This window comes from Tinamus guttatus, unplaced genomic scaffold (assembly GCF_059628265.1).
Source record: "Tinamus guttatus ecotype Peru unplaced genomic scaffold, ASM5962826v1 Tinamus_guttatus_pri_ptg000125l, whole genome shotgun sequence".
Classification (NCBI taxonomy): domain Eukaryota; kingdom Metazoa; phylum Chordata; class Aves; order Tinamiformes; family Tinamidae; genus Tinamus; species Tinamus guttatus.
Genome location: NW_028288659.1, coordinates 3,107,595 through 3,133,924, shown reverse-complemented (window position 1 = coordinate 3,133,924; position 26,330 = coordinate 3,107,595). Strand labels below are relative to the sequence as shown.

Below are 26,330 nucleotides of genomic sequence, written 5' to 3'. Positions count from 1 at the left end.
TGTAAGTCGCCATCCTACTTTCTCAGCCTTTCTCTTCTTTTCCTTCTCTAGGACAGATAGCAGTTCTGTAGAGCAAGCAGCACTAAGGAGCAAGTCCCCTGGGTGATCCTTGATACCCAACCAACTGATGGGTAGAAAAGATTGGGATGACCTGATCTTTATGTCCAGAATTTTCTCAGTTACAACAAAGTAACCTACAGATATTGCTCTGGCATATAGTACATTCATATTTTCTTAATGGCTTAAAAAAAAAAAGTTTCAATCTTCCTCCCAAGCCTGTGGACATAAAAGACCATATGGTCAAATCTCCATGGGACATATACGTTATTCAAAATGCATAAAATTCCTGGCAAACAGGATTACTAAAGAGAAAGCAGAGGACATACTAATACAGAATTATGATTTTTCTTTTCTTCTGGTTTCTTTTCAAAACCCTTGGGCCTGATTCAGCTACTTTTTGAGAGCCTTGGTCTGACTGCACACATGCTGTGCAGTGTCTGGACACGCACTGTAGAAATGTCAAGGGTTTCTGGTCATCTGGTGGCTGGGCTTGTTGAAGCTGCTGTGTTGTAACTCCAGCTGGGCTGCTGGGTATACTGAGGATCGTGAATAATATTTAGCATTTGCATACTCCAACCACAGAAATGTTATGGTGAAAAAGGCAGGCATTTCTGAAGAAGCACATTACCTTTTTGCCACAGGTCTGAGTTTTATCCACAGAAATGTGGAAATGCACTGTACTCAATTTTAACTGAAAATTATTTTAATGAAACAGTACATGGAGAGGCTCTATGGCTGAGATACTGATGTTTAAGCATGAAGACCTGGGATGTCTGCCAGTGAACCTCAGCAAAATGTAGAAGCAAAAAAAGAAGATGCTCATTAGCTTAAAAGCTATGAAATTCTCCTCTTTGCTTTTAATTCTTTTATTTTTTATCTTTTATAATTTATCTTTTATAATTCTTTTATTTTTTATCTTTTCCACATCCACTTTTATTTCCAGCCCCATTTCTGTTTTTCTTGCCCCTTTTTGTCCAATTGCTTCTTCCTCTTTTTACTAATATTTTCCACTTTCTGGATCTTGGGTTTATTTTTTCTTTTCTTCCTGTAAGAGTATTCTCTCCTGTTCTTCTCACCATTATCTATGTATGGCTTTTTCTTCCTTCCAGATGTGGTTCCCCTCTCTCTGCTTTTTTCATCCCCAGACATGGTCTTTCCTGTTTATTTAGTGCTCTCACTTTCGTCACTTCACTTTCTCTACTACCTGGCTATTCCTTGTTCTCTCCGTGCTCACTATTTCTTACTCAACAGTATCATCAAATGGACCCCACTCTTCTCTTTTGTCAAATAACATACTTTTCTTCCAACCCACAACATATTACTTTTCTCACACCTTTTTTTTCAGGCTGGACCTGAAGTGTTTTTTAGAGATGGGCAAAGACCATTCAATTGCAATCACATTTCCTGACTTTTTTGTATCAGTAGAATATCTTTACTTTGTTTTCTCCAGGTAAGTGGGAGCAAGAAAATACTCTGATGAATGATGCCAGTGCAGCACATTAAACTATACAGGTATTTCTAAAGCTACTAGAATGAAGAAGTACAAAGATCTTTAGATTTCCCAAATTAACTATCCTGGTGTCAATGGGTAAGAGGATAGGAAATAAACTTCATTTTTTGTGACGATGTTGAGACATCTATCCTAACTAAGAAAGGGCAGATTGTGATCACAGTGAGAAAGAAGAACGCGAGCAGCAGGAAGCCGCCAGTGTGACTTTGTGACAGGCTGCTCAAGGAGTAGTGTGTAGAGGCGTACACATACTAGAAATGGAGTAGTGAAAGGGAACAAAATGAGTCATTTTGCAAGTTTGAGAGGAAGATGTCAGTGCATCATATACATGATAAACACTGAATGAGAGGTGCATAAAGGGGAATGAAGATGGGCAAATACACTGGGGAGAAAGAAACACTAAAGAAAGATAGATCTATCAATTAATGGTGACTAAGAATAACCATGGGTAAGAATGGTTCTTACGAGGTACAGAGAAGGAGTGACACTGCAAACTTCCGCTGTTCAAAGGGTTAGAGCCCATCCTGGGATCACATGGGATTATATGTGCCTTGTACTGAATGTGAAACTTGTTTGAAATAGCGCACAGAAGCCTGAACTCTGTTTTATGAAAATTATATTGAAGAATGGAAGGACTTCAGAGAAAGGTCACAGTGATAAATGAAAGACTAAACTAACTATCTGATACAGGACAGATGGTGTCATCACAAGATTCTTTACAGGTAACATCCATAAGCAACTTTGAAAGCAAATGGAATAGATTTGTGATATATTGTCTCACAGAGGACTGTAATTCAAGGAAGAAATCTCTGAGATTCCCCTTGCACAGACAGACCTGGATTTGACAAGATATATGAACACGTACTTTATACATGGAAGTAGTTCTACCAGTGTATCTTCCTACCTCAAGATGACGGCGGATGAAAATTCACAGTTCTTAGACTAGTAAGTCGTGCCCAAGTTAACAGGAAGATACATAAAACATTTCCTGAAAGAAATAGATGTGGCTCGCCCGGAAAAGATGCCATTCCAGGGAGTTGGAAAAGTCTAAAATTCCTGAAGAAAAATCCATCTATATGTTAAAATAGCTTATACACACACACACATACACCCCTATATGTAGATGGCACGCATTCCGGTGAACAGGAATTTCAAGCCATTGTCTTTGAGTTGAAAAGATAAACCCAAGGTGGCATTTTGGAGAATAGTTGATCCTTCATGGACTACTCCTTGTAGTGATTTCTTCTTTAAGAAGTTAGGATGGTAACAACTGCGATCCCCCAGAGAGCACAGCACCTCTCATTTCCTTTAGCAGTTCTCTTTAGAAAAAGCAGAAATAAGCAGCAGCTTGCTCCACCTAGGAACTGGAAAACAGCTTAACAGACTGGCCAGAGAACTTACAAAATTAGAAAAACAAAGCGGCAAAAGGCCTTGGCTCAATGGTATTAATTTTAAACTGTCTGCCTCTTTGAAGCAGCTAGTTTTGAATCAGCTTATTAGCTTCAGCCAAGACAAACTTGCAGGTCAGTTTGGGAGTTTTGCTTCAGAGCATTAATACTCCGTAAGGAGATGCAGGGCATGTAATGGATGTTTTCTTTAACAGCAGCCCTCATCAACCCAAAACTCTCTTGTTAACTGTTAACAAATCCTCCTGCCTCAAGTGCATCAGACATGTATGAACTGTCTTCTATAGTGTTTAGACTTATAATGCAAAAAACTCAGAGAAGGGATGCTCTTCTCCAAAAAAATGAACCATGCAGAAATACATGAGCTCTGAGGCTGACCTTGTCCCTGCCTAGCATGCACTGCCTTTTCCAGTGGAAAACTACTACAGCTATCACACCCCTCTTCTCTATAAGTCTTTGCTATCTATAGTTTCTCTATCTCTTCAGAGACTAAACAAAATCAAAGTTTACAGAAGACGTTCAGAAAAAAGGACAGGTATCAAAGGGATTCCCTGCCCAGAGCAATCAATCTCAAGAAAAACAGAATGTTTAGCTAGGAAAGCCCTTGTCTTTCTACCACCTTCACATACTTTTTGTAAGTGTTAGGAGATGAGCCCTGACTCAGACTCAGCTCCTTATAGCCACAGCTGACTTTTCAATGACTAAATCCTCACGCTTACCCCAAGAGTTAGGCCTAAGACTGGATGACCCCTGTCAATTTTTTTACACATGTCTGTGGAGCTGTGTTTTTTTTTTTTCTTTCACCTTGTCCTATTTAGACTAGTTAATAAGGAATACATGTATCCTCTCAGAACAGGAGTGATGAAGAATCGGATACAGCAAAAAACTTATTCAGTCTGAGACTACTACCTCTTCTCTCACTACACAGGCCATATGTGGGTGGCACTGTAGTCACAATAAACCGCTAATACAGTTAGTTACTGTCATACACTGTGTGCAGTGCTCTGGTTAGGGAAATGACATTTGCAGTAATTCCCAAGCTATTCTTCACATAATACTACCTGTGTTGACTTCTGTAAGAATTCAGGACAGTAGCAATTGTGAGTACTCATGGCAGAGATCTCTCTCAGTTCTGTTAGCAATTCTTTTTGGTAAATATATGAATGAGAATTGCTGCTGTAGCTTAATTAAAGGACCCCTGCAGCACCATTCTCCAGGTAAATACAACAAAGCTGGAGAAAATGAAGCATGTTTTGCCAGTTTTAACTCGTGATGAATCTCATGCCACATCTTCTGGGGGACTGTGATGAAGATGAGGACACAACACAGTCATGTACCCAAGTTTCTCCAAGCTTACAGCTCCATCATTTTAGGAAACCATTCAGACCTCTGCTTACACTCAAAAGAGTGATGTTTAGGCACAGTATTAAAATCAGACACAGCAGCTTAATCAAAGGTTGCCTTGGAAATGGCAGCCAATTGTGACTTCTGCAGAGATCTCACTACCACCTTATCTTGCCATTCGTATCTGGGAAACATTAACGTCACTTAGTGTCTCACACCTCTAGCACTGCAGAGCTTGGTTGGTTAGCAAGGAGAGGCTGGTAACTGACGTTCACTCTGGTGACACTGAAATCCTTTTGTACTTTTTTGGGGTTTCTGGGGACAATCTCCATTTGAAAACTTGGTTTGTTCACTTCATATCTTGCATGACAGGAGGGCACAAGTTCTGGCCAAACAGAGGCCTGTGTGACCAACTTTCCCCATGCTGGGAGACTCCCCACATATTCTAGGCATGTTCAGATTTAATACTAAATGTGCAACCTAAAAAGGAAAAGACTGTTCTGCATTGCTGGTCCACAATTGGTTTAAATGGCCTTCTGGAAGGAGGAGTTTCCTTCCGTGGAGAGCAGTTTGAGTCAGTATGGAGCAGGGAATGAGGGCTGCAGGCCAAATCCTTGTACTGAATAAGAAAACAATGGGAAGTTACATCAAAGCATTTTGATGTTTCCAGACTTGAGTCACTGAACTGGTACTGAGCATTATTCAGCGTGAATATACTGCTTGGGGCAAGTGTTTTTGATGTATTAGTGCTCTTCACAAATTCATTCCTCTTATTCTTCCCTGTAGATCCTATGGTTACATTTTTTAAAATGTTGTTTATTTTCCTGAAATTATTTAACTAAACTAGCAGTTTAAAGGTTAGTACTATTTTTGGCACGTGGGGCAGACTGAGATTTTAAGCAGATTTATTCTTTTCATGGCCTATCCTTTCAGGATGAGCAGGCACCAACCTGAGGCTGGTGTCTCATTCTTAACTGAGAAGACTCTATTAACTCTCTACTATTCTAGTCAAAAGGAAACTTTCTCATCTATTCTCACTTTTAACTGTGCAGTAGCTGGGGGTTTATTTGGAAACTACACAATCACAGAAAATTGGGCTGAGAGAACTTATAAGATGATCTCTTCCTTTGTCCTGAGGCAGCCCATATATCCTAAACTTCTTCTAACAAAGGTTCATCTAACTTAATTTGAAAACATCTAATGATGGAGCTTGCACAGTCTCTTCAGGTAATCATTTTCAGGTCTTTGCTATCTAGAGGACAGATATTTACCCTCAGCTGATTTTGATTAATTCCTTTTTGCAGCAAAGCTTGAAAAGGAGACTTCACACAGGAACATGAGAGACAGAAAGCAGAAGGAACATCCACATTCAGGCTAATTCCCTACTGTTAAAAGCAACCATGTCAGATAAAGTCTTTCCTGCATAGGTACAAAGCTCAATATCTAATCTAGTTGGACTTCTTCCCTTAAATGCTCAAATGAAATTCTGCCTGAGAATCTCATCTTCCTCCTATTTAAGAGTCTTCCTGTAAAGTAGAACTATGAAATCCAAAGATGTACAAAGCCTGTGAGATAAATTCCTGGGTATAAAATGTGCAGACACTATTTTACAAAATGACAAAAGATCTGTTTGCTAAGAGACATAGCAAATTCTTAAATGCGATAGATCTCTCATGAAAATTAAAATCTCTTCTGAAGTAGATGATGATACTGTTCTCTTCCCAAGATTGTGTCCAAGATCTCAAAGAAAAATCCAGCCTTCACAGGACAGCAAAAGATGTTCCTAATCTTCCTGAGAACTACATCCAAGAAAGGATACAAGGTACAAGGGTACAAGACAAAACTGTGACTCTTCTAAAAGAATTCCTAGAAAGCATGGAGGAAGGAAGACAGACTGGGTGGAGGGAAATCAAAACAAACAAATCAAGAAAAACTAACACTGAATTCACTGGAATGGGAGAAGGAAGTTTTTCACCTGTAGCCCTTAACTTCTGTGATCCCTTAAAATTTTAACATGAAGGACAAGAAAAAATGCCAGACATGGTGTTTCTCATCTTTATTAATATTACACTGACATCTTCTTTGGTCCAGTCCTGTTCAATTTATTCATCAATGACCTGGATGAAGGCACAGAGTGCTCCCTCAGCAAGGGGGAGCTGATGATACCAAACTGGGAGGAGTAGCTGATACCCCCAGAGAGCTGTGCTGCCATCCACAGGGACCTGGACAGACTGGACAACTGGGTGGTGAAAAACCTCATGCAGTTCAACAAGGCCAAGTGCAAGGTCCTGCACCTGGGGAGGAATAACCCCAGACACCAGGACAGGCTGGGGACCGACCTTGTGGAGAGCAGCTCTGTGGAGAAAGACCTGGGTGTCATGGTGGACGACAAGTTGACCATGAGGCTGCAGTGTGCCCTCGTGGCCAAGAAGGCAAATGGGATCCTGAGGTGCATTAAGAAGAGCATCTCCAGCAGGTCAAGGGAGGGGATCCTGCCCCTCTACTCAGCCCTGGTGAGGCCGCATCTGGAGTATTGTGTCCAGTTCTGGGCTCCACAGTACAAGAGGGATGTGGAGCTGCTGGAGAAAGTCCAGCGCAGGGCCACAAGGATGATCAGGGGCCTGGAACATCTGCCCTGTGAGGAGAGGCTGAGGGAGCTGGGCCTGTTCAGCCTGGAGAAGAGAAGGCTGAGAGGGGATCTAATCAGTGTCTATAAGTACCTCAAGGGAGGCAGTGAGGAGGATGGGGCCGGCCTCTTTTCAGTGGTAGTCACCGACAGAACTAGAGGTAATGGCCGGAAACTGAAGCATCAAAAGTTCTACAGGAACTTAAGGAAGGAAATCTTAACAGTGAGGGTGACAGAGCACTGGAACAGGCTGCCCAGAGAGGTTGTGGAGTCTCCTTCTCTGGAGATCTTCAAAACGTGCTTGGACGCAGTCCTGTGCCACGTGCACTGGGTGACCCTGCGTGTGCAGGGGGGTTGGACTAGATGACCTCTAGAGGTCCCTTCCAACCTTAAGCATTCTATGATTCTATGATTCTATGATCTCAGTCTGCATCTGCCAAACCTAATGTACCAATGCATCCATAAAGATATGAAATAGCACGAGTTACCTCTGTTTAGGCATCTGAATTTCAAAATTCATGATGTACCACTGAATTTACACTCCAAAGAATAAAGCCTCACATAATTTCAAATTATAATTGAAATTATAATTTGAAATTATGTGAGGTCAGAATTTTTGTCATTGTCCCACACAGCTGTCAAAACAGTTGGAAGAGCTTGTAGGTTACAATCTTAGGCCACGATAAAACTCTACTAGAAGAATGCCATAGCCTTAAGGACAGGACAATACTTCCAGACAGGACCTTCTGGGGTACTATGTGTTATAAATGAAGTCTTAGATTGAGAATGAGTGTAATTCAACCAGCATTGAACCATAGATTTCACAGAAGAAACTTTTTTTTTTCCCCAAAGCCCAAAACTCAGAATGCGTCATGCTTGATTAACCTCACTTGGGCCAGGAGACTAATCATGGGATGCTATTTGTATTTTATTTTAGGAAAGTAAGAGCATTAGAATAACATTCAGCATGGAAACCATAGTCATAACATAGTGTAACTACTATAACGTAACAAAGAACTAGGAATGTTCTCTACTAACAGGTTTTACTTCCATTTATTTGTTTGTTTGTTTGTTTGTATGTGTCTACTCTCCAGTGAAAAAAGTTCTTAAATACATATGAGACTCCAATCCAGAGAGCAACTGTCCAGCTCAGTTATTGGTGGGGTGACAGATCAGAAATTTTCACCTCCTCCTTCTCCTCACAGCTGCCCCACACACATGCACACACACACAGAGGCTGGGAGGCTCCACACCTATAGCACCTACCTTGGGTTTGAAGGCGATTAATTTCAGGACCATCTCAACAGTGAAGAGGCCAGTGAAGAGCATGTTGAGGATATTCATGGCTTCCTTGAACATGCAGCTCTGACCGTAGTGCTGAAAAACAGGGATCCCAGCAGCAGTGTGAAGAATAAATCTACTAGCTACATATGATTCCACAGGGCCCATACTAATCTCTCTTGGTGCCGAAGTTCTCTAAAGAAAATCCCAGCACGCACCACTTTTTTTCTTTTTAGAATCCCTATCTCCCTTCACACTCCAGCATTTTCATACTTCTAGTCATTTCTGCCACTTGGGTCTGCATCATTTCTCTTAAAAAAAAGAAAAATTTTGAGTGGGGGGTTACTTGCACTTATCATTTCAGTTGAGGCCTCATTATGCATTTGCATAATGGTACAATCTCCAATTGTGTTATCTCACCCTTCCCTAACACTTAGATTACTTTTTTTGTTTGAATTTTACTGCAGAGTGAACAGGGGTTTCACTGAACTGTTCATAATGATACCAAGCTCTTTCCTAAGTAATTACATTTAATTCAGGATCCCATAATGTACATAAGCAGATCAAATCATATCTTTCCAATATGCATTATCCTGCCTTTGTCAACTCTCAATTACATTTGCAATCATGCTGTCCATTCACTCAGCTTTATTAAGATCTAATGAAGTTACTCTTTGTCTCCTCTTGATTAATCGATATAGTGTCTTCTGCAAATGTTGCCACCTGACTCTTCATTTCCCCTTTTCCAGATCATTATCATCTTGGAACTGATTTCCGTGCCTTATACTTAGACCATCTTCCAGTTCATATAATAAGGCCCTGTTCTGAGTTGCTTAACTTTGCTAAACTTTAACCACCAGAGCTGAATTTTCCTATTCTGAATTGGCTCAGGATAATTTATTTAATCATTTAGTAAATAATTAAAATTTAATAATGTGGTTTTTGTGTTTGCTACAGCCTGTTCGCTGTCCCTTAAAAAATTTGGCACAAATCCAACCAAGCTATATGCCTATGAGAAACCCGTATCTTAAGGTCAAAAGAAAATTTGGCATAGGAGAGGATAGAATGGGGTATGCTAGAGAAGAGCATGGGGAGTAGGACTTGGAGCAGGGATGAAATAGAGACAGAATGAAATGAATTAAACAGTGAAATGGAAAGGAGGTGTGGCAGAGAAACACTGGAAAGGAGGTCCATGGATGCAACTAGGATTCTGCAGTGAGGAGAAGGACTGAATGAAGAATGGGGATCTGGGACTATCTGGGCCACAGACTGAGGAAAGGAGTTCAGAGAGAGATTGGACTGACTGGGAAAGAAGAAGGGATGTTGTTTAGGGAGGAGAGCGATGGTCCAGGCTATTTCTTAAAGAGAATGCAAAATATAATGGGGCTCAAGAGGCTGCAGAAACTGGGACTGAGGAGATGGACTTAATAGGTGGACTCCATGACTGACTGAATATGGATGGGGAGGTGAGAGAGGTCTTGGACACAAACGGACTGGAAGGGACAGGACAGAAAAGGACAGTCTTGGGAAAATGTACAGAACAGCTTGTATCTGCAAGAGCTTTTCTACAAGAGGCTGAAAAGAACTTTACTTTTTGCAAGTTTGCCACTAAGTAAAGATTATGTCTCCTCTTTTACTGTTCCACTCTGCACATGTTAATCTACTACTATCATTTGCTATTCTTGTAGATCCAACAGCACATGTTTGATCGCTAGATTCACATTAGATGCTTGGAAAACCTCATAGTAATGAAAAAGAAAAGTGTGCAAATGTAGCACGTAGTAAGGTAGCCAGGCGCATCACTAGTGAAGCAAATTAGGAAACATCGGTCAAGAAATGCTTTGTGTAGAGTCAATCTTGCCTTGAGGTGATAGGATATAAAACACAGCCTCTGAAGGTACTTTTTAGCCAAGTTTTTATAGGGGCATATATAACACTGAATAAAAGTGAAGCCAGGAATTGCCTGCCTTCTATCTCCATTTTCCTTATTCATCTTGATTGCCCACCTATTTGTTCTCTCTTTTTTTTTTAATGTGGTAAAGCCCAAAATGTAAACTTTAGATCTCAAGGGAATTGCATTTCATGGCCTACTCCAAGTTTTTGGAGGATACGAGTCAGAACTGGGAATTCACTCATTCTTATAGCAGCCACTGAATTGGTCTGTGATATGACTGTTGGTGCTGTTTTTAAACAGGATAAACAAAACTGCTGAAAGTGTCACGTATTAGTGGGAAGAGGAGAAGAGACAAATTCATGGTTCTAACTAAATGTCATTCAGAGTGATCATGGTACAATGTCTTTTATCATGTCCCTCTCCCTCAGTGATGTAAAAATGAAAGGTAGCCTCAACCTTTGCTCTTTCTACATTTTCCCAGCAAGGGCTCATAACTCATCTCTTGCAACGTTTTCTGTTTGCATACTTACTTGCATGGCCAGGCAGATGGTGTTCAGCAGGATCAGAACGAACATCAGGTATTCAAAATAGGTGGAGTTCACCACATACCAGACTTTGTACTGGTACTGGTTTTTAGGGATGTACCTCCGCAGGGGCCGGGCCTTCAAGGCATACTCTACACACTGGCGCTGTCAAAGAGGCATAGTAGATTTAAAAATCAAAAACAAAATACGTGGCTGGTCATCTGCCTCCAAAAATAAAACCCAGTAAATTCAGCTTGTTTACTGATATGACAAGAAGAATTTAATTTATATTATATTATGAATGCATCCATGCTATTGGATACTATTGCATAACTATTAGAGAGATCCATATATATTTACTTTGTCCAAACAACATATTTACATTCATCTGATTAATGTAAATAAACCTAATGGTACAGCACACTTTAAAGTAGATGCTGTTCCTTTGTGAGAATCTTAAAGAGAAGTTTATTATTATTATTATTATTTTTAACCTGATTCCTTAAACATGACAGTATAGTCAGCTTAGTGCTTTAGCTTGTTGGCAGTCCTTACATGTTCCTCTGTGAATGCATTTTCTCTCTTAAAAGTTTATTGTCAGTGTATTTGTTTTCTTTGGTGGCAATGAGCAGTTGTAAATTACCTGGTTTTTGTCCAGCTCACAGTTCTTGTATTCTTGTTCTCCTTGTTCCTGAAATGTGACGATGACGAAACCAACGAAGATGTTCATCATGAAGAAAGCAATTATGATGATGTAGATAATAAAGAAGATGGATATCTCAACCCTGTGATTATAGATGGGTCCCACATCCTCCATGTGGGAATCAATGGACCTATACAGCAACCTGAAAGCAAACAGGAACCCAATGCAGAGAAATCTGCAACTGTCATGAGGGTGATAAGACTCAGATTTGCTATTTTGCTTCCAATTGTATCATAATGTTTTCACTTGCAGATGTGCAGACTTTCACTGCACATTACACATTTGAACTTCTTGAGAGGTGAGGGGCATTCATTGTTGAAAAATTAAAAAGTTAGAACAAATACATTCCTTCATTTAACAGAAAACAGAAGAGTCTGCATTGCTGGGAACTGAGTTCTGTGAGAGAAGGGGATTTCAGTGCTTTTAATATTTACTAACAATGCAGTTGGCAGAATCTAGTAATATACCTGCATACCCATGTCACACTAATGGAATGGAGCTGTGGAAGTCCTTGGACCCTATGGTACAGACAACGTAGTCTGATTAATGTCTGCCCATACTGTAAAACAGCACTGGTGCATTTCATACGAGCCTGTTGGCTCCATGGGGAAACTTGCAACATCTAGCAGTATTGCTAAGCAAGTATTAATATCAGCAACAGTACCTACTGTAACAAATTTTGCTATCAGTGCCCTACTACTAGAAACTGTTTCTAACACCTAGAGAGGTGACGTACACTATTGACAAATTCAGGAGCAGGAATTTCTCCAATCTCTTGGGAATTTTTTTTAGGAACTGCTATCTTTAATACTCTAGACTTTTAAAAATATTCTGCATTTGAATTTCTTTAGAAATGAATGAGGACATTGCCAGCATTGCACCCCAGTGTGTGGGGCTCCAGAAGTACTCACTCTGGCCAGCCCTCAAAGGTTGAGACAGTGAAGAGGGCCATCATGGCAGTCAAGACGTTGTCAAAGTCAAACTTGCTGTTCTCCCAGCTTCGGGGCTGAATCATCGGCTGGTTGACCTCACCATCCTTGTATGTAATGTAGTACCCCCTGTGTTTGCAGAACAGTCAAAATATGGGATAATTGCACTTGCAGTACCAGGCACCGAGAGCAGCCTGCCAGTAAAAGGGGTACCTGGGAAAGGTCAGACTTACCTGCATTCTGCTGCTGTCTGCTTGGAGCTATCAGTGCAGCTGTACAGTTTGCCCTTGAAAAAAGAAGAAAGAAGAATGAAGCAAAGAAGAAAGAAGAATGAAGCTTCCTTTTCTGGAAGGACTTTCTTTTCTATCCCTGAACTGTACAAGAGTTAGGGCAGATCATGTAGAAGATTGAATATACTACTTGCTTAACTAACTATGAGTATGTTTACATGTTCTTTTGGATGGAGAGGTGAGCAAATGGATGGAAAATTGCCAGTGCTTGGTAATCCAGAGCACAGGCTTTCATCTGCCTTCACAGAATTTTTTGGTGTATGTCTCAGTGCATGTCCACTGAGTGCCTGCAGAATACTAGTTGTCAGTAGGGTGATAAAGGGCAAAGAAATAAAAGTAGATTGTAACAAGTAAATAAAGAACCTCCAGTGATCATCTGGCACAGTCCCTCTCGGTAATATGAGAGGTAACAGAGTCTTCAAGACCAAATCCTTTAGAATAGCTCCATTCACCTCCCTGACACTGAGCTCATGCCACAAACTATTTGAGAAAGAGAGTGGCCAATCTAACTGCTGGTTTACTGTGATTACAGATAAAACGCAGAAATTCTGCATGTGCCTGGTCCAGTTTTGGGAAATTCATAGTAGCAGGAGCCAAGGTAACAATGCTAGTGCCAGATTTTCTTTTATATAAGGGAAGACGCTATATCCCGTTCTACAGGAGGTTTCATGTTATTTTTCCCACCCCAGAAGACAGAGCTGTATGATAGATGAATCAATTAATTCAATAGTTTTACCTTGAACAACTGAACTCCAATGCAGGCAAACATGAACTGCAGCAAAGTAGTTACAATCACAATGTTCCCAATGGTTCGGATGGCAACAAACACACACTGGACCACGTGCTGCAGATGTAAAATAGGAACAAGAGTAACTTGTAGGACCATTCTGAGATGCTCGGGCTAGGTAAGAAGACCATGACTACAACAACAAATAAATGCATTTGATTTAACTATTACCATTAAGTAATCTCAGGAAAGAAAACCGACCCCTTACATACTTCATTGTACATTGCAGGCAAAAAGGAGCGGGAAAACAACAGAGCTCAGATCTTTACTATGTTCAGCAATACCTCCTTACTTAGCTTGACACCTACCAGACCACTTGGGGAATTTAGCTAGTAGTACAATAGTGCAAGAACTTAAGTAGGCTTGTGAGCCCATCTGTAACTTTAGCAAATCGCATCTGGCCTTATATGTGATCCTTAAACTGGCACTTCACTGTTGTAGAAGTCCTGGTAGACTGAAGAAAACTTGACTTTATAATTTACATAATTCATTGGGACTATTCTAACCTTTAGGCCTTTAGCTCTATTGATGGCCCTCAGTGGTCTGAGCACTCGCAGAACACGTAGGATCTTCACCACATTGATAGCACTGGACCTGGAAGAAGGTATCAAAAGGTCAGCTTTGACAGACACAGCAATATGGCACAGGACATGCTGTAAGAGGCAGGTAGCCTTCATCCACTCATCCTCATCTGAAATCCTACACAGCCTTGGACTGGTTAGGGTCAGCTCTGTGCTACCTGCTATGGCAAGTCAGGGCATTTGATGATTTGGATCAGAACTCAAACCGATTTGCTTCAAATGCAATTGTTGATTTTACTAACCTAGCCTCTTTTTAACAGTTTGCAGTTTACAGCTTAGGGCTCACAGATGATTGTGGCTGTTTTTAGCTACAAAAAAATGCATACTTACTGAATGGTATACCAACAAACATTTCAACCTTATATAAGAAACATGAGTAAACATATGATTCAGATATTAGCAATGCTAATGGCATATGCACGAAGAAAGTATATTATCTTTACAATTTTAAATATGTTTGAAAAATGACAGAGAACTTTTATTCCGGGCATTTTACAAACAATTCTAACAGGGGTGAGGAAGCCACCCTATGCCACTCTATGGAGTTTTTTATGTAGGTCTTGCATCCTGATCTATGCAGGCTCAGGATACATTTGCCTGGTGTTCACTATCCCTGTTGTATTAACGAAGGTAATGGAATATAGGCAGTCCTTTTAAGCAGGGTAAGATGCCAAATACTCTAAAGATATTTAGCAGAAATTTTGTCAAGATGTAGTCATCACATGTAATTTTAAAAGTAGATTCAGAGAAGCACTCTGTTGAAATGTTATTAGAAGAAAGGGAAGTCCAGGTGTCTCTGGCATTTGAAGGTATACCACCCGGCTGCGTTTGATCCTGCAATGTATTGGCCTCTGGCCCAGCAAATCAATTAAGAGTGTACATAACTTTTAGAATGTGGAAACTCCCACTGAATTAATTAGGGTTACTTATGTACTTAATCTTAAGTTGCTAACAGAACTGTCTGCTACAATAAGGCCACAGCTCTCTGCATCTTTGAAAAGTGAAACCTTGACCAAGAATTTTCTCCATGCTGTATGACATGAGGCCCTCCTACTGATTTTGGCAATAACCTTATTTCTGTAACATATAAAGAGCCTATTCCAAAGCTTCAGTATAAACTTATTAAGCAAATTATAAGATCAACCAATACAAAGTGCAAGTGACAGAAGTAGGAGCAACTGACACTGCCACCACTGCTCTGTAGATTCTCCAAAAGCTCTTCAAGTGCTTGATAATATTTTACTGATCAAGACTCTTAGGGAATAGCAAAATCTTATCACCCAGCTTTCCAAAGAGGAAAAATAGCTCTGAGAGGAAGCAGTTAAGTCTCTTAACTGTCCTGAACTGATACAGTAACTCAGATCTTGGAACTGAATGTCATGATTACCAATGGTCCAAATTTCCTGTTCTCATTTGTTCCTTCTGGGAGGTCTGGGTCATTAGTGGTCAACAATTGGTCAACAGGCCAACTATTACATCTCCTCCCAAGGATGTCTTCTATGTCTCCTGAATCCTCTGGGAAGAATACTTTCAGGCTCACAAGAAAAATCCTACCCAGATAAGACAATGAGACTGAGGTATCATCTCCCATCCCAGATACAGAAATATCAAACGAGTTGAAAATTGCTCACTCACTGGATCCCAAAGGAGATGAGAGAAACGCTGACCACCAGCAGGTCTAAGATGTTGAAATAGTTCCTGCAGAAGGAGCCTTTATGGAGGAAAGCCCCATAAGCAGTCATCTGTAGGGAGGTACACGAAGACAAAAACACACTTTGCCATTAGCGTCTCTTCAGAAACCAAGCCTCACTAGCTGTGTTCAGAGTGTATGTTTGGGGAGGGGAAGTATTTCTAACATAGCAGACAATTTACCCCCAGATCCCAAAGAAGAAGATGAAAAAGAAAGAGTGAAGAAGACAGTAGAAAAACTGTGAGACAACTAACTAAGGAAAGCCAATGTTAGGTTCAGTGAGGAAGAAGATGCTCATATGGTTACTCTAGTCTCTTTTTCTCTGCACTTCCAGTGTCTAGAATATGTAACAATCACAATCAGCAAAGCAGCATAATGACTGCTTGAAAAAATTACTCTTTGCAATCATACGATTTTCCCTTTATCTTCAGTGGCAGAGGACACTTGGGAGTATTCTATTATATAAAGGCCTCCTTGCCTAAATTGAATAAAAATATAAGATAAAAAGGAACTCTTCTGTGATGCTTTTAGAGCTTAAACCAGCTGCAGTGGACAGTTGTGCTTTCTTCTCTCTGAGGAAGAAAAAAAAAAAAAACACAGAATCCACAGGGATTTCACGTTTAGGACTACAGCTTAAGCAACAGGAGGACTCCTGTTCTCTTCCATTTGCTCCTTATATTTGGCTCAATTGTTTTCAATCAGTTTTCCTTTCCCTACCCAGTTTCCCCTGTCTTTGTTCTATAAAATAAGTGTTTGCATTTTCCCCTTGATTTTTCTTTGCAAAGCCTTGAGATAGAGAAGCTTCTTTGAGGAGGCAATCATTATGAGCACCACCCACTTGGGGAGTGGAAACCAGAGTTTACATTTTATGCAAGGGACTCTCTGCCCTGCTGGGTGTGCTCTGCTGAAGGGGATGTCACAGGTCCAGAACTGCATTAAGTGACAATGGAAATGAAAGTGGGTCTCAGTTACTATGTCAGGAATGCCAAGGTCCAGACTTCCAATTCTAGGCTGAGCTCTATTTCAGGATATGAGTAGATATGTCTGGCATGTCAATATCTCAAAGAGGGTGAGGTGATAAGGATATTTGTATCACCTACCTTGGCTTTGGTGAGTGAGCTGATGCAGCTGCTTTGAGCACTCCTCAACCCCACAATTGCTAATCTTACTCCATTACCTGGAACACGGGCTTCTAAATTTGGTCCTCTGCATCTCATCTAAGTTAGATGCTTAAAGTAACCTGAAGCAGACATCATGAGACTGTTCCTCAATGACCAGCTCTAGCCAGGCTCTCCTAACTGGAATTATGAACCAGAAGTTCAAACTGGAATTCTCTGGTTCCTAATAGCCGGGATGCCCTCCCAGCTGGTGGTTTCCAGCCATGTCTACCTCTGACAACTTCAGTGAGAGTGGAAGAGCACATGCTATGTCAGATTACTTTTTTCACCAAACATCCATGACATCAGGGAACCAACTATCCACCAGTCAGACAGAACTTAGAAGGGAAGGAAGTATAAACTCTGGTCCTGGCTTAGAATTTATACTTATAGACACATTTGATTGGCGAAAGGGAGAAGGTTCTTGCCATAACAAAGCTACGGTTAAAGTGGTTATGTTTTGTATGGCAATCTTGAAAGAAAGGAGACACCATTGAAATCAGGAGGGGAATCTCTGCTGAGTTGATGCTCTATACAACCTGTGGTTGTCTCATGCGTGTTGAAAGATTTTGTTACCCTAGGAGAGGCTCTCACAGAGTATACCATCTATGCCTGCCTTCCTGGGGCACTGAACAAACTCTTAGAAAGCTTTTCTAAAACTAAATCAAAATTGAAAACTAAATCAAAATTATCTTCAATGGTATGTTCAGAACACGGCTAAGGTAGTCACTCCTCATATCAGTGTGAAACTTGCATATGCCATCAGCAACACTGATGCAGATGAAGTTTGTCTCTCCACTGTCTTGAACATCATATAATCACTTATTCTTCTGCTTAGCATTTACACCAACTTTGCTCTTGTGCAAAAGATTGTGCACAAGGCAAGTCATCAGAGAAATGGGCTCTTGAGAAACAAACCCTTGTGTGGCAGAGACTGACAGGACAAGAATAGAAGAATTACTTAAATGTCTGTAGTCCTTGCAGTCCTCTCTCACTTGGCCCTGGAGAAAATTCAGAGGTGTTGTCGTATAGTTATTGAAGTTATGGGAAAATTTTGACAGTGACATCAGGGAAGCTCAAAAATAGGTACTATGCAGTACACTCCTGTGATGAAAACAGAGCAATATACCAGTAAATTAGGCTAGGTCCTGCTTTCACTAATAGGAGTATTACATTTTGCTTCAGTGGGAGATTTGCTACTGTAATTTCATATAGGTGGGAAGGTACCTTGATGTAGAAAGCTAAGCTTTAGACTACAGCTTGCTTTTAAATATTGCCGTTGCTCAGTGCCTTGTTTATAGACCAGCTGGTGCATGCATGTTGGGACAGCCTGTGGAAACACGGATGCACACTGGACTGAGCATGACAGCAGAATGCATACATCCCTAGAGAGCATTCTGGTCCTGGTGCTCTAAAGTCATATCAAAAGCACAACTCTGCAAAAATAGGCAGGAGTCTCCTTGCTTTCCAGCCTCCACTTCGGAGACTGTTATTAAGGACCTAGGTTGTAAGACCAGAGCAACTCTAAGGAGAATGCTGCTGCCTGCTAATACTTAGAACCATCTTGCTGAGAAAAAGATCAAGCTACCAAGTGAACCCAGAATTAGGAAAAGCAGAACTTTGCTCAATTACTCTAATTTAAATTATTAACCTAATGTTTTGGGAAAATTAGAGTTAAGAATAAGGCAGCCTAGTTTTATTTGCTTCCCAGCTGTATCATTTTCTTGCACGTTTCTTTTGGAACATAGCACGTTCCTGGAAAAGTCTGTGCCAGGTGGCATAGTAATTTTCATTCTCAGCTATGGCCCTTTGTGTTTCACTGATTTTTACTTCCATTCCCTTGCTACACCTGAAAATTGAGCTTCTGCACTGAGCTCCCTGGAAGAACCGTATCTCCTATTCAGCTGTGCATGTGCATCTTAGGCAAGTCATTGGCTCCCTCTGGCCCAGTGTCATGACTTGTGTAGAGCTGATACCTTCTCTTTGGGTTGCAATATACAGAAGAGGAACTGCATGTGCTCAGGGGTCTTTGCACTAACAACTACCTTGTTTTGGAAAACCTGGTCAGGATGGAGGGAGCAAATTTCTAGGGTGTTGACCTTTTTCTTGTTCCTCTCTTACTTTTCCGAATCCATCCTTTCATTGTGATTACCCCAAAGTGCTTTGCCCTGATATTGGCCACTTACTGAAAATTTGAATATCAAAATTTCACAGAAAACTTCTTACATAACTACCAGAAGGATAAAGCCAAATGATAAACAACCCTGCATGTAGAGATAACACTGGCATTTAAAGTGATACATGAAGAAAAGTGAGAGAGAGAGAGAAAGAGAGAGAAAGAAGAAAGGAAGAAGTGTATTGCTCAGATTGGTTACCTTAAGAATAATTTCTAAGGTAAAGATACTAGTGAAGACATAGTCTGCATTGCCTAGGATCTGAAAAATAAGCACAATTGGGTTAGTGGTACTGAGCGTGACCCAGGAACAAACAGGCGTGTGTGTTAGCAACAGAGAGTGGCAGAAAACTAGAAAGCTCGTGATCAAGTAATGGTAGAGAAGATGGGCACTTTACCTTCAGAGCAATTTCAATGGTGAAAATGACAGTAAAAACTATATCAAAATAAAAGAGAATCTGTAAAAACAAAAGGGAATAGGAGTGGGGAGGGTATATCAGTGACCGACCATTGGAATGGGAAATCACAATTCAAAATCAAATACACAAACCTCTTAACAAGGGGACAAAGAGGAAAATATAGGAAATGATTTTGTAGTGATGTCCTGCTGAATGCAGTGAAAGTCTTGACACAGGAGACAAGAAGCACATGAAATGATAATCTTTTCTGAGTTACAATCTCCTAAGGGTTTTAGGGGCAAAACAAGTCTTTGGTTGTTGTAGGACTTTCTTCTCTCCTTTTTTTGTATTATTTGTATCTGATAAAGAACAGACAATTCAAGGGTTTTCCCAAATAAACTTTCAAATTGAGAATAGAAGAATGCCTAGTTTCTCTGTGGAAAACATGCATTTCCTTTTTATTAATTTCAGGCTTGTTTTGTGACTTTTGCAAAGTAAAAAAAACCAAAACAAACAAACTGAAAATCGATGCACAGGGCCTGCTCTAGCTCTCTTTATTTATTTATTTTTGTCTCTATCCTGACTTGCCCTGAATTAGGATGAATAACAAATATATGCACTCTGCCAATTGACAGAATCACCACTTTTGTCTTGGACTAAAGTTTACATTCATCCACTAGAGATGACCAGCTTAGATTTGGCATCTTTCCATTGACATTCTGGGGAATAGGTAAGCTGAAAAACTCAATAGTTCCATGAACTAAAGACTCCAGAGTGGACTTGTAAGAGTTATATACAGCAGGCCACAAAATATGGCCACAGAAGGCAACAGCGGGTCTGGAAGTGTAGCTTGACTTTCCAAGTAGCAGCCTTAAGGACAGAGATATTTTTTACTGTAGACCAATTTACACCCCTGCAGAAGCAAACAGGAATTTTACTGCTGATTAATGGGACCAGAATTAGACTCTTCCCCTTCCCCCCATCCAGTATATTCCAATATCCCAAACCCTTTTGTTTTACCTACACTGCAGACAGTGAAAATCAGAAGTATTGTTCCATTGGATTACTATTCTCTTAGCTTAACTAAGTTATAAACTGAATAATCACTATATAGAAGCAGAAGAAACCTGATCATTTGTCAAATTTAAGCCTTTATAGTTAAAATACTAATAAACATACAGCAATAAACTATCCTTTACTACCAGGAAGATGTTATGCATTCCACAGGTCTTTACTGCATCTGGAGGCTCTTCTCCTAATCCAAACTTACAGGTTTACAAAGAGTAGCTGGATTCCTACGGATTGTTATGGCATGGGCAATGGTAGCTATTACAAACTGTAGTGCCATTTTAGATTGTACCATTTAAGCATGACCCAAATCCATCCTAATTTGTACTCACTGAAGATCAAATAGGGACATGTATCACTTACTGTGACTGTGTAACTTAAAATTCCTCAGGTCACTGCTCAATTTTTGACTTCTGTGGAAGTTGCTCTCACTCTTTAAGGTTAGTTTGGGCTCTATAAATTTTTGCAATTTAGAGAATTAAAAAAGGCCATTTCAAGAACAGACTGGCCTCAGTTGCATCCGATATTAATTTCCACACATTATTAACTGGAAATGTCTCCGTGGAAATGTCTAGGTCTTGACATTTGTAACCACTGGGTCAAATTCTTGGATACTCTCAGACTGTTTTGCATCACTCCACTGACATAAAGCAGCCATAAACTTGATTAAAATTGATGATTAAGATGAGTCTGCAGCTGTTTTACATCACCACAGCATAGCAAAGCATCTAGACCATCCTGGTGAATGTGGCCCCAAAGCTACAGCTAGTAAAGATCTTCTGTTTAGATGAAATCATGCACGCTGGAAAAGACCACAGATCACCTGTTCTGGCAATATTGTTTATCAGCAGGCACATTTATTATCATCTAAATAAGTATTTAGTTCAGAATAAGTGAAAATGAAAGAGCAACTGGCCAGAATGTAAACAGGAAAAGATCATGAGTATATACAATTTTTGTTTTGGCTGGCTTTTGAAGCTGCTTGATTGGATTGGAGAGACACTTCCAAAGACCTGCTGGCTGAGCTCTGTACAACACAGGAAAGATGCATCTACTAGCCCACCCCAGGAACGAACACTGCTTCTTTCCAAAGCTCCTTGCTAGCCCTTGCTGGAGAAGGATTTCTCAATTTTTGCCTTCCTGCTCTGGGACAGCTTTTATTAACAGCAGAAACTAGTCTGCAAAAGCCCACGTGAACAGGTTAATGCTCAATGTTGTCCCAGAACAAAGTCAGGGGCAGTTGGTTTGCTTTCACCTTTATTTCCTTCCCTCCCAGCCCTCTGAGTGGCCCCAGGGCAGGACACAATCTTAGGGTTCTACTGGCAAGGCGTAAAGGCAGATCACATTTGCAACCCAAACATCTTGTCAGTGTCCCCTTGTTTGATACATTTTACACATCTGTACCTGCAAAAATTAAACACAGATTTTCATGCATCAGTGGAATTAAATAGTCAAAACAACACCTATACCCAAAGTTCCGGCACTTTATCCAGGACAAATAGCTCTGACTGTTTTTTTTTTTCTCATTTAAATCTCTCTGCACTCTATTCTTCAACAGTTTCTGTGGCATGTCAAAAGCCCGTATGCCGGCTAAGATTCATTCTCCAATGCCAAGATTGACATACATTTAGCTCTACATGGTAGACATGCTCAGCTATGCCCAGGCAGGTCACTGGTGGCGCAGGTTTCACTGTATTATTTAGCATCGTGTTTCAGGATAAAATGAAAAGCAGCTCTGAGATAAACCTCCACTACCACCTTCTCTGCATATGCATATATGGGCCAGGATATTTCAGAGCAGGCAGAACACTGAGCTTGCAATTAAGGTTTTAATATTAAACAATAAATAATTTGGCCCACTGGTCTAGTAAGCTATTTCAGCATTCAAGCAGAAAGATGCCAAAATGTCACTGCAGACAGCAGAGATCAGAAGTGTCACATATGACTGCTGACACTTCTTATTTCTACAGTGATCCCAGATTAATGGAAACAACAACTGGCTAACTTAGAAGACCACAGAACTTTTCCAAAGGCTAATAGGAACGGCCAGAAAAGGAGAGATTACATCTCTGAGCTGAATGCCTTCCTCTCCCTGTCCCAGCCTGGCCAGGAGAGAAGCATGGCATATTTTCTGAGTATTACCTCAAATTACTTTGCAGCTTGTGTTCCAACAGTCTGATTCTAACCTTAATGACACAGATCTGCCCCAGAGTGACTGCGCCACACTCAGGAATGTTACTCCTGATTTATAGTAGTGCAAATAAAGAATTGAGTCCCAGGTTTTTCAGCTGTAAAGGAAGCACGTGGCAGGAGAGCAGATGTTCCAAAGGGAACTTGCAAATCACAAGAATTAGAATGATCTGAACCCCAACCAGTGCTTCTACATACCATCTCCAACACTTCATATCCCAAGAAACAATAATTCTGCTTCAACCTCTTGTCCTTTCTTTCCCAGCAGATACTTATGAAATGAACTTTGGGCCAAATTCTGCCCTGACTCACGTGCCCTGCAAAGCCCAGTGATTTCACATTCACAAAGCCTACAAAAGGCTCAAGTCAGGACAGAAAATCACTCCAGAAGCCTCTGATGCAGCCTTTTCTGCCTTTCCTGGCTTTGGCTCATGATCTACTTATACCACACTCTTAACACACTGCAAGGGAAGGAGACTGGGAAGCATACTTGGTTCCTAAAGGAGAGGTGTCGGACAGGGTCCTCAGCTGCCAAGGAGATGCTGCTGAGCAAGATGAAAAATAGGATCAGGTTGGTGAAAATGTTATCATTAACGATTCGATGGCAGTGGACACGAAACCTGCAAGAGAGAGGAGAGGCACAACTTTATCTCTCAGAGAAAGGCAAGACATGGGAAACATTCCCCCCTCCTCTTTTGCCAGCCGGACTGGACCTGGAGGACTGCTCTGTAGAACAGCTTGGCTCTGCCCCATCAGCAGGTAACGTCATGGCCCAGGCAGCTGTGCTCGTCCCTGCTTGGTGATGGGCTCCCTGGGATCTCCATATCATGAAATGCTGCACAAGGTGTGATTGGCTTCCTGCAAGACTCATGTTTGGTGTGTTGGAAGGGAGAACAACCAGCCTCTCCTGACAGAGCCTTATGTGATTTGGTCTAAAACCTGCCAACCTGAAACTGCATCACTTGCTTTCATTCATTGTGAACTAGTTAGGGTAAAGCAGTAGGAACAGACTTTGGAGTGACTAATCTTCCTGAGCTGAGACTGGACTGTCACTGGGCAGGAGGCAAGGGGGATCCATTTGCTACTTGGGTACAAAACCCAGCAAAATGAATGAAAGGCAGGTCGGCTTCTTGAAAGAGTTCTAAGGGGACAATATCATGCCAAGCAAGGTGTCTGCTAAAGTTCACCCTGATATAAAGTCACAGAATCATCGTGGCTGGAAAAGACCTTGCCAACTGTAAACTCCTTGCTCTCAGCAGGAAACTGGCACAGGTAAGTAGCAGTTTCCCATCAAACAGCAGTATCCTTACTTGACATCATTAAAGCACCTTCCATACCATACCAGCATATGAGGAGTTAAGCTTCGTAACAGTCCTATGCATAATTGTAGAGGCACTGCATTAGTCTATTTAGCTCTACTTTTGGCTGTTCTGCCTGCAAGCCTCTATTATATCAATTTTACAGATGACTGTAGAGGTTAATTTACTTCTTCAACAAGCAACAGTGGGTGGGTGGCAAACCTGACATTATAGACCATGAGTCCCAGTCATCAGTCTCTCCCTGTTATACACATACCAAAGGAGAAGTGTCATGAGCCCTGCTGTGGAATGACTAGTTCTAAATTCCACTCTGCTTTACTTCAGGGCAGTATTTGGAAGCAAAGACCCCAGGAAGAGGTTGGGACACATGGTATTCCACAGAGCATTGAGCAATGAACTCATATTTGCATCCTGGGAAGATAAATAAATTCCCTTCTGTGACAGCTCAACTCTCCACTCATAGTACTCATCTCACACACCCAGAATGAGAAGAGAGGTGGGGCAATGTGAAGCCACACCGCCTGCAGGAGCCTGAGGGAAGAGTGTGAGAGAAGAAATACTCTTCTCAGCCTGCCCTGTGAGCTGTGGATTCTCCTCATCCCTGTCCTGTGTCTTGTATGCTCACTCTTGAAGGGTAGGAATAAGCAGAGACACAGGAACTGCCTATTGGGAGTAGATTCTGAGCAGTCACTAGGACAAAGGATCCTACCTCATGCTCAAGCGATTGCCTGATGGCTTGTTTGAATTTGGACCTGTGTACGTTGGAGAATTCCAATTGCTTACTTGCTTCAGAGTCCCTTATTTCCAAAGCTTTCATGATTTGCATTTTTAGCCTTGCAAAAAGCCTTTCAAGTTCCTCGACCTCCCACCGAATGGGCATATTGTCACAGGGCTCCCTACAGTGAGGCTTTCATGGAGATTTCATGCCAGGGACATTGAAGGAAAGACTGGTGAAAGGAGACCTCTGGTATGAACTGCTGGAAAGGAGCTCCACAGCAAAGAACCTTCTGGACCCAGGGTTGCAGGGATACCTGTCTCCTTCTCCTGGTTCCAGCAGAGCAGCCTCTTAAATACCTGTTGTTAGGACTGAAGATGAAAAATGCACTGGCATCAGGCATGGGCACAGCCTTTTCCTTGAGGTGCAGCTCCGACATCGGGCGAGGACGAGGGCCAACAGGCATCTCTGGTTCTTCCTCATCTTCCTCTGCTGCAAGAAGCAATGTTGTCTTTTAATGAAAAATACAGCCCATTCCAGAGTTCTGAGGTATTTGTCTCAATTAGAACTACAGCTATACACTTAGGATCACCAAAATAGGAAGGGGCATCTGCAAGGTTCCTTGTCCACTTCCCTTCTTCAAGGCAGTATCTGCTGCCCAGCACCCCTCCTGGCAGGCATTGATCTAGTCTGTCTGTAAAACCATCGATGCTGGTAAGTCCACAACTTCCTCATAATGGACTCTTCAGATGGTTAAATGTCCCTTCTACAAAAAAAAGGCTTCTTCTAATGACTATCCTTGCGGCAGTCTAAATCTGTTAACTATTGTCTTATTTTCCACGGCTCCTTTCAACAGCCTTTTATATGTGAGGTATGTTATTATGTCTCTGCTAGGTTTTCTGGTTCCCAGAGTAAAATAAAAGCAGTCTTTCCTGGTGCGTGCTGTTTCCTAGACCTCAGATAATTCTGCTACTTATCTTTGGACTTTCTTCTGCTTTTTCCCAGAACTTTCTTGCAGTACCTGCAGTTCAGGTCCTACTGATGCTGAGGGGAACTAGAATTCCTCTTATATCTTTTAATACTATTTTCTTGTTTGAACATCCTTTTTGGCCTTTTTTTTTTAAATCACATTCTGACATTATTTTGCTATCAGTTTCTGATCTGTGTAAAGCACAGATTCTTTTTAGCAGAACTGTGGCTGAACCTGTCATTCCCCACTTTGCATTTGTGCTGCAGACTATTCTCAAGAGTGGCATTTTGAACTCATCCTTATTGAACTGTATCTTATTTTCCTCAGATCATTCCTCCAATTTATCAAGACCCGCTTTTCTCCCCTTTCTCTGCGAGAGTACTGCATGGAGCCGTTGTCACATTTGGGGTTTGGTGCACATATATCCTGGAACAAGCATGGAGAATGGGCACTTTGTCTTACAACAATCAAAAATTCTTAAAATTATCACTTTTCAGAATACAGAAAAGAGAAGAATGAAAGGGCAGGCAACAAAGCTTAGACTTTTGAACCTGATGTCCATGAAGCAGGACTCCAGGCATTGTGCATATCGGTGACTACCCTCAAGGAAGAAAACAGAGATGGGGACTAAGGAGAATATGAGAGTACCTTCCACTTTTGCGGCTTTCTACTGCTGAAGTGAGAAGCTGTTTTGTAAATGACATGATAGGATCTT

At 41.1% G+C, this 26,330-nt stretch overlaps 1 protein-coding gene across 1 annotated transcript in view; it reads right to left on the bottom strand.

The window, feature by feature from the left end:
* CACNA1C (calcium voltage-gated channel subunit alpha1 C) overlaps positions 1-26,330 on the bottom strand; it is a 427,407-nt gene that overhangs the window by 61,111 nt on the left and 339,966 nt on the right. Inside the window, exons 19-30 of the mRNA XM_088521659.1 lie at positions 25,005-25,137; positions 23,102-23,231; positions 19,354-19,413; positions 19,158-19,217; positions 15,571-15,677; positions 13,861-13,948; positions 13,304-13,411; positions 12,511-12,563; positions 12,260-12,406; positions 11,289-11,490; positions 10,652-10,810; positions 8,213-8,323 (exon numbers count right to left, since the gene is read on the bottom strand). Coding sequence (XP_088377785.1) covers positions 8,213-8,323; positions 10,652-10,810; positions 11,289-11,490; positions 12,260-12,406; positions 12,511-12,563; positions 13,304-13,411; positions 13,861-13,948; positions 15,571-15,677; positions 19,158-19,217; positions 19,354-19,413; positions 23,102-23,231; positions 25,005-25,137 — 1,358 coding nt within the window. The remainder of the gene's footprint in view (positions 1-8,212; positions 8,324-10,651; positions 10,811-11,288; positions 11,491-12,259; positions 12,407-12,510; positions 12,564-13,303; positions 13,412-13,860; positions 13,949-15,570; positions 15,678-19,157; positions 19,218-19,353; positions 19,414-23,101; positions 23,232-25,004; positions 25,138-26,330) is intronic.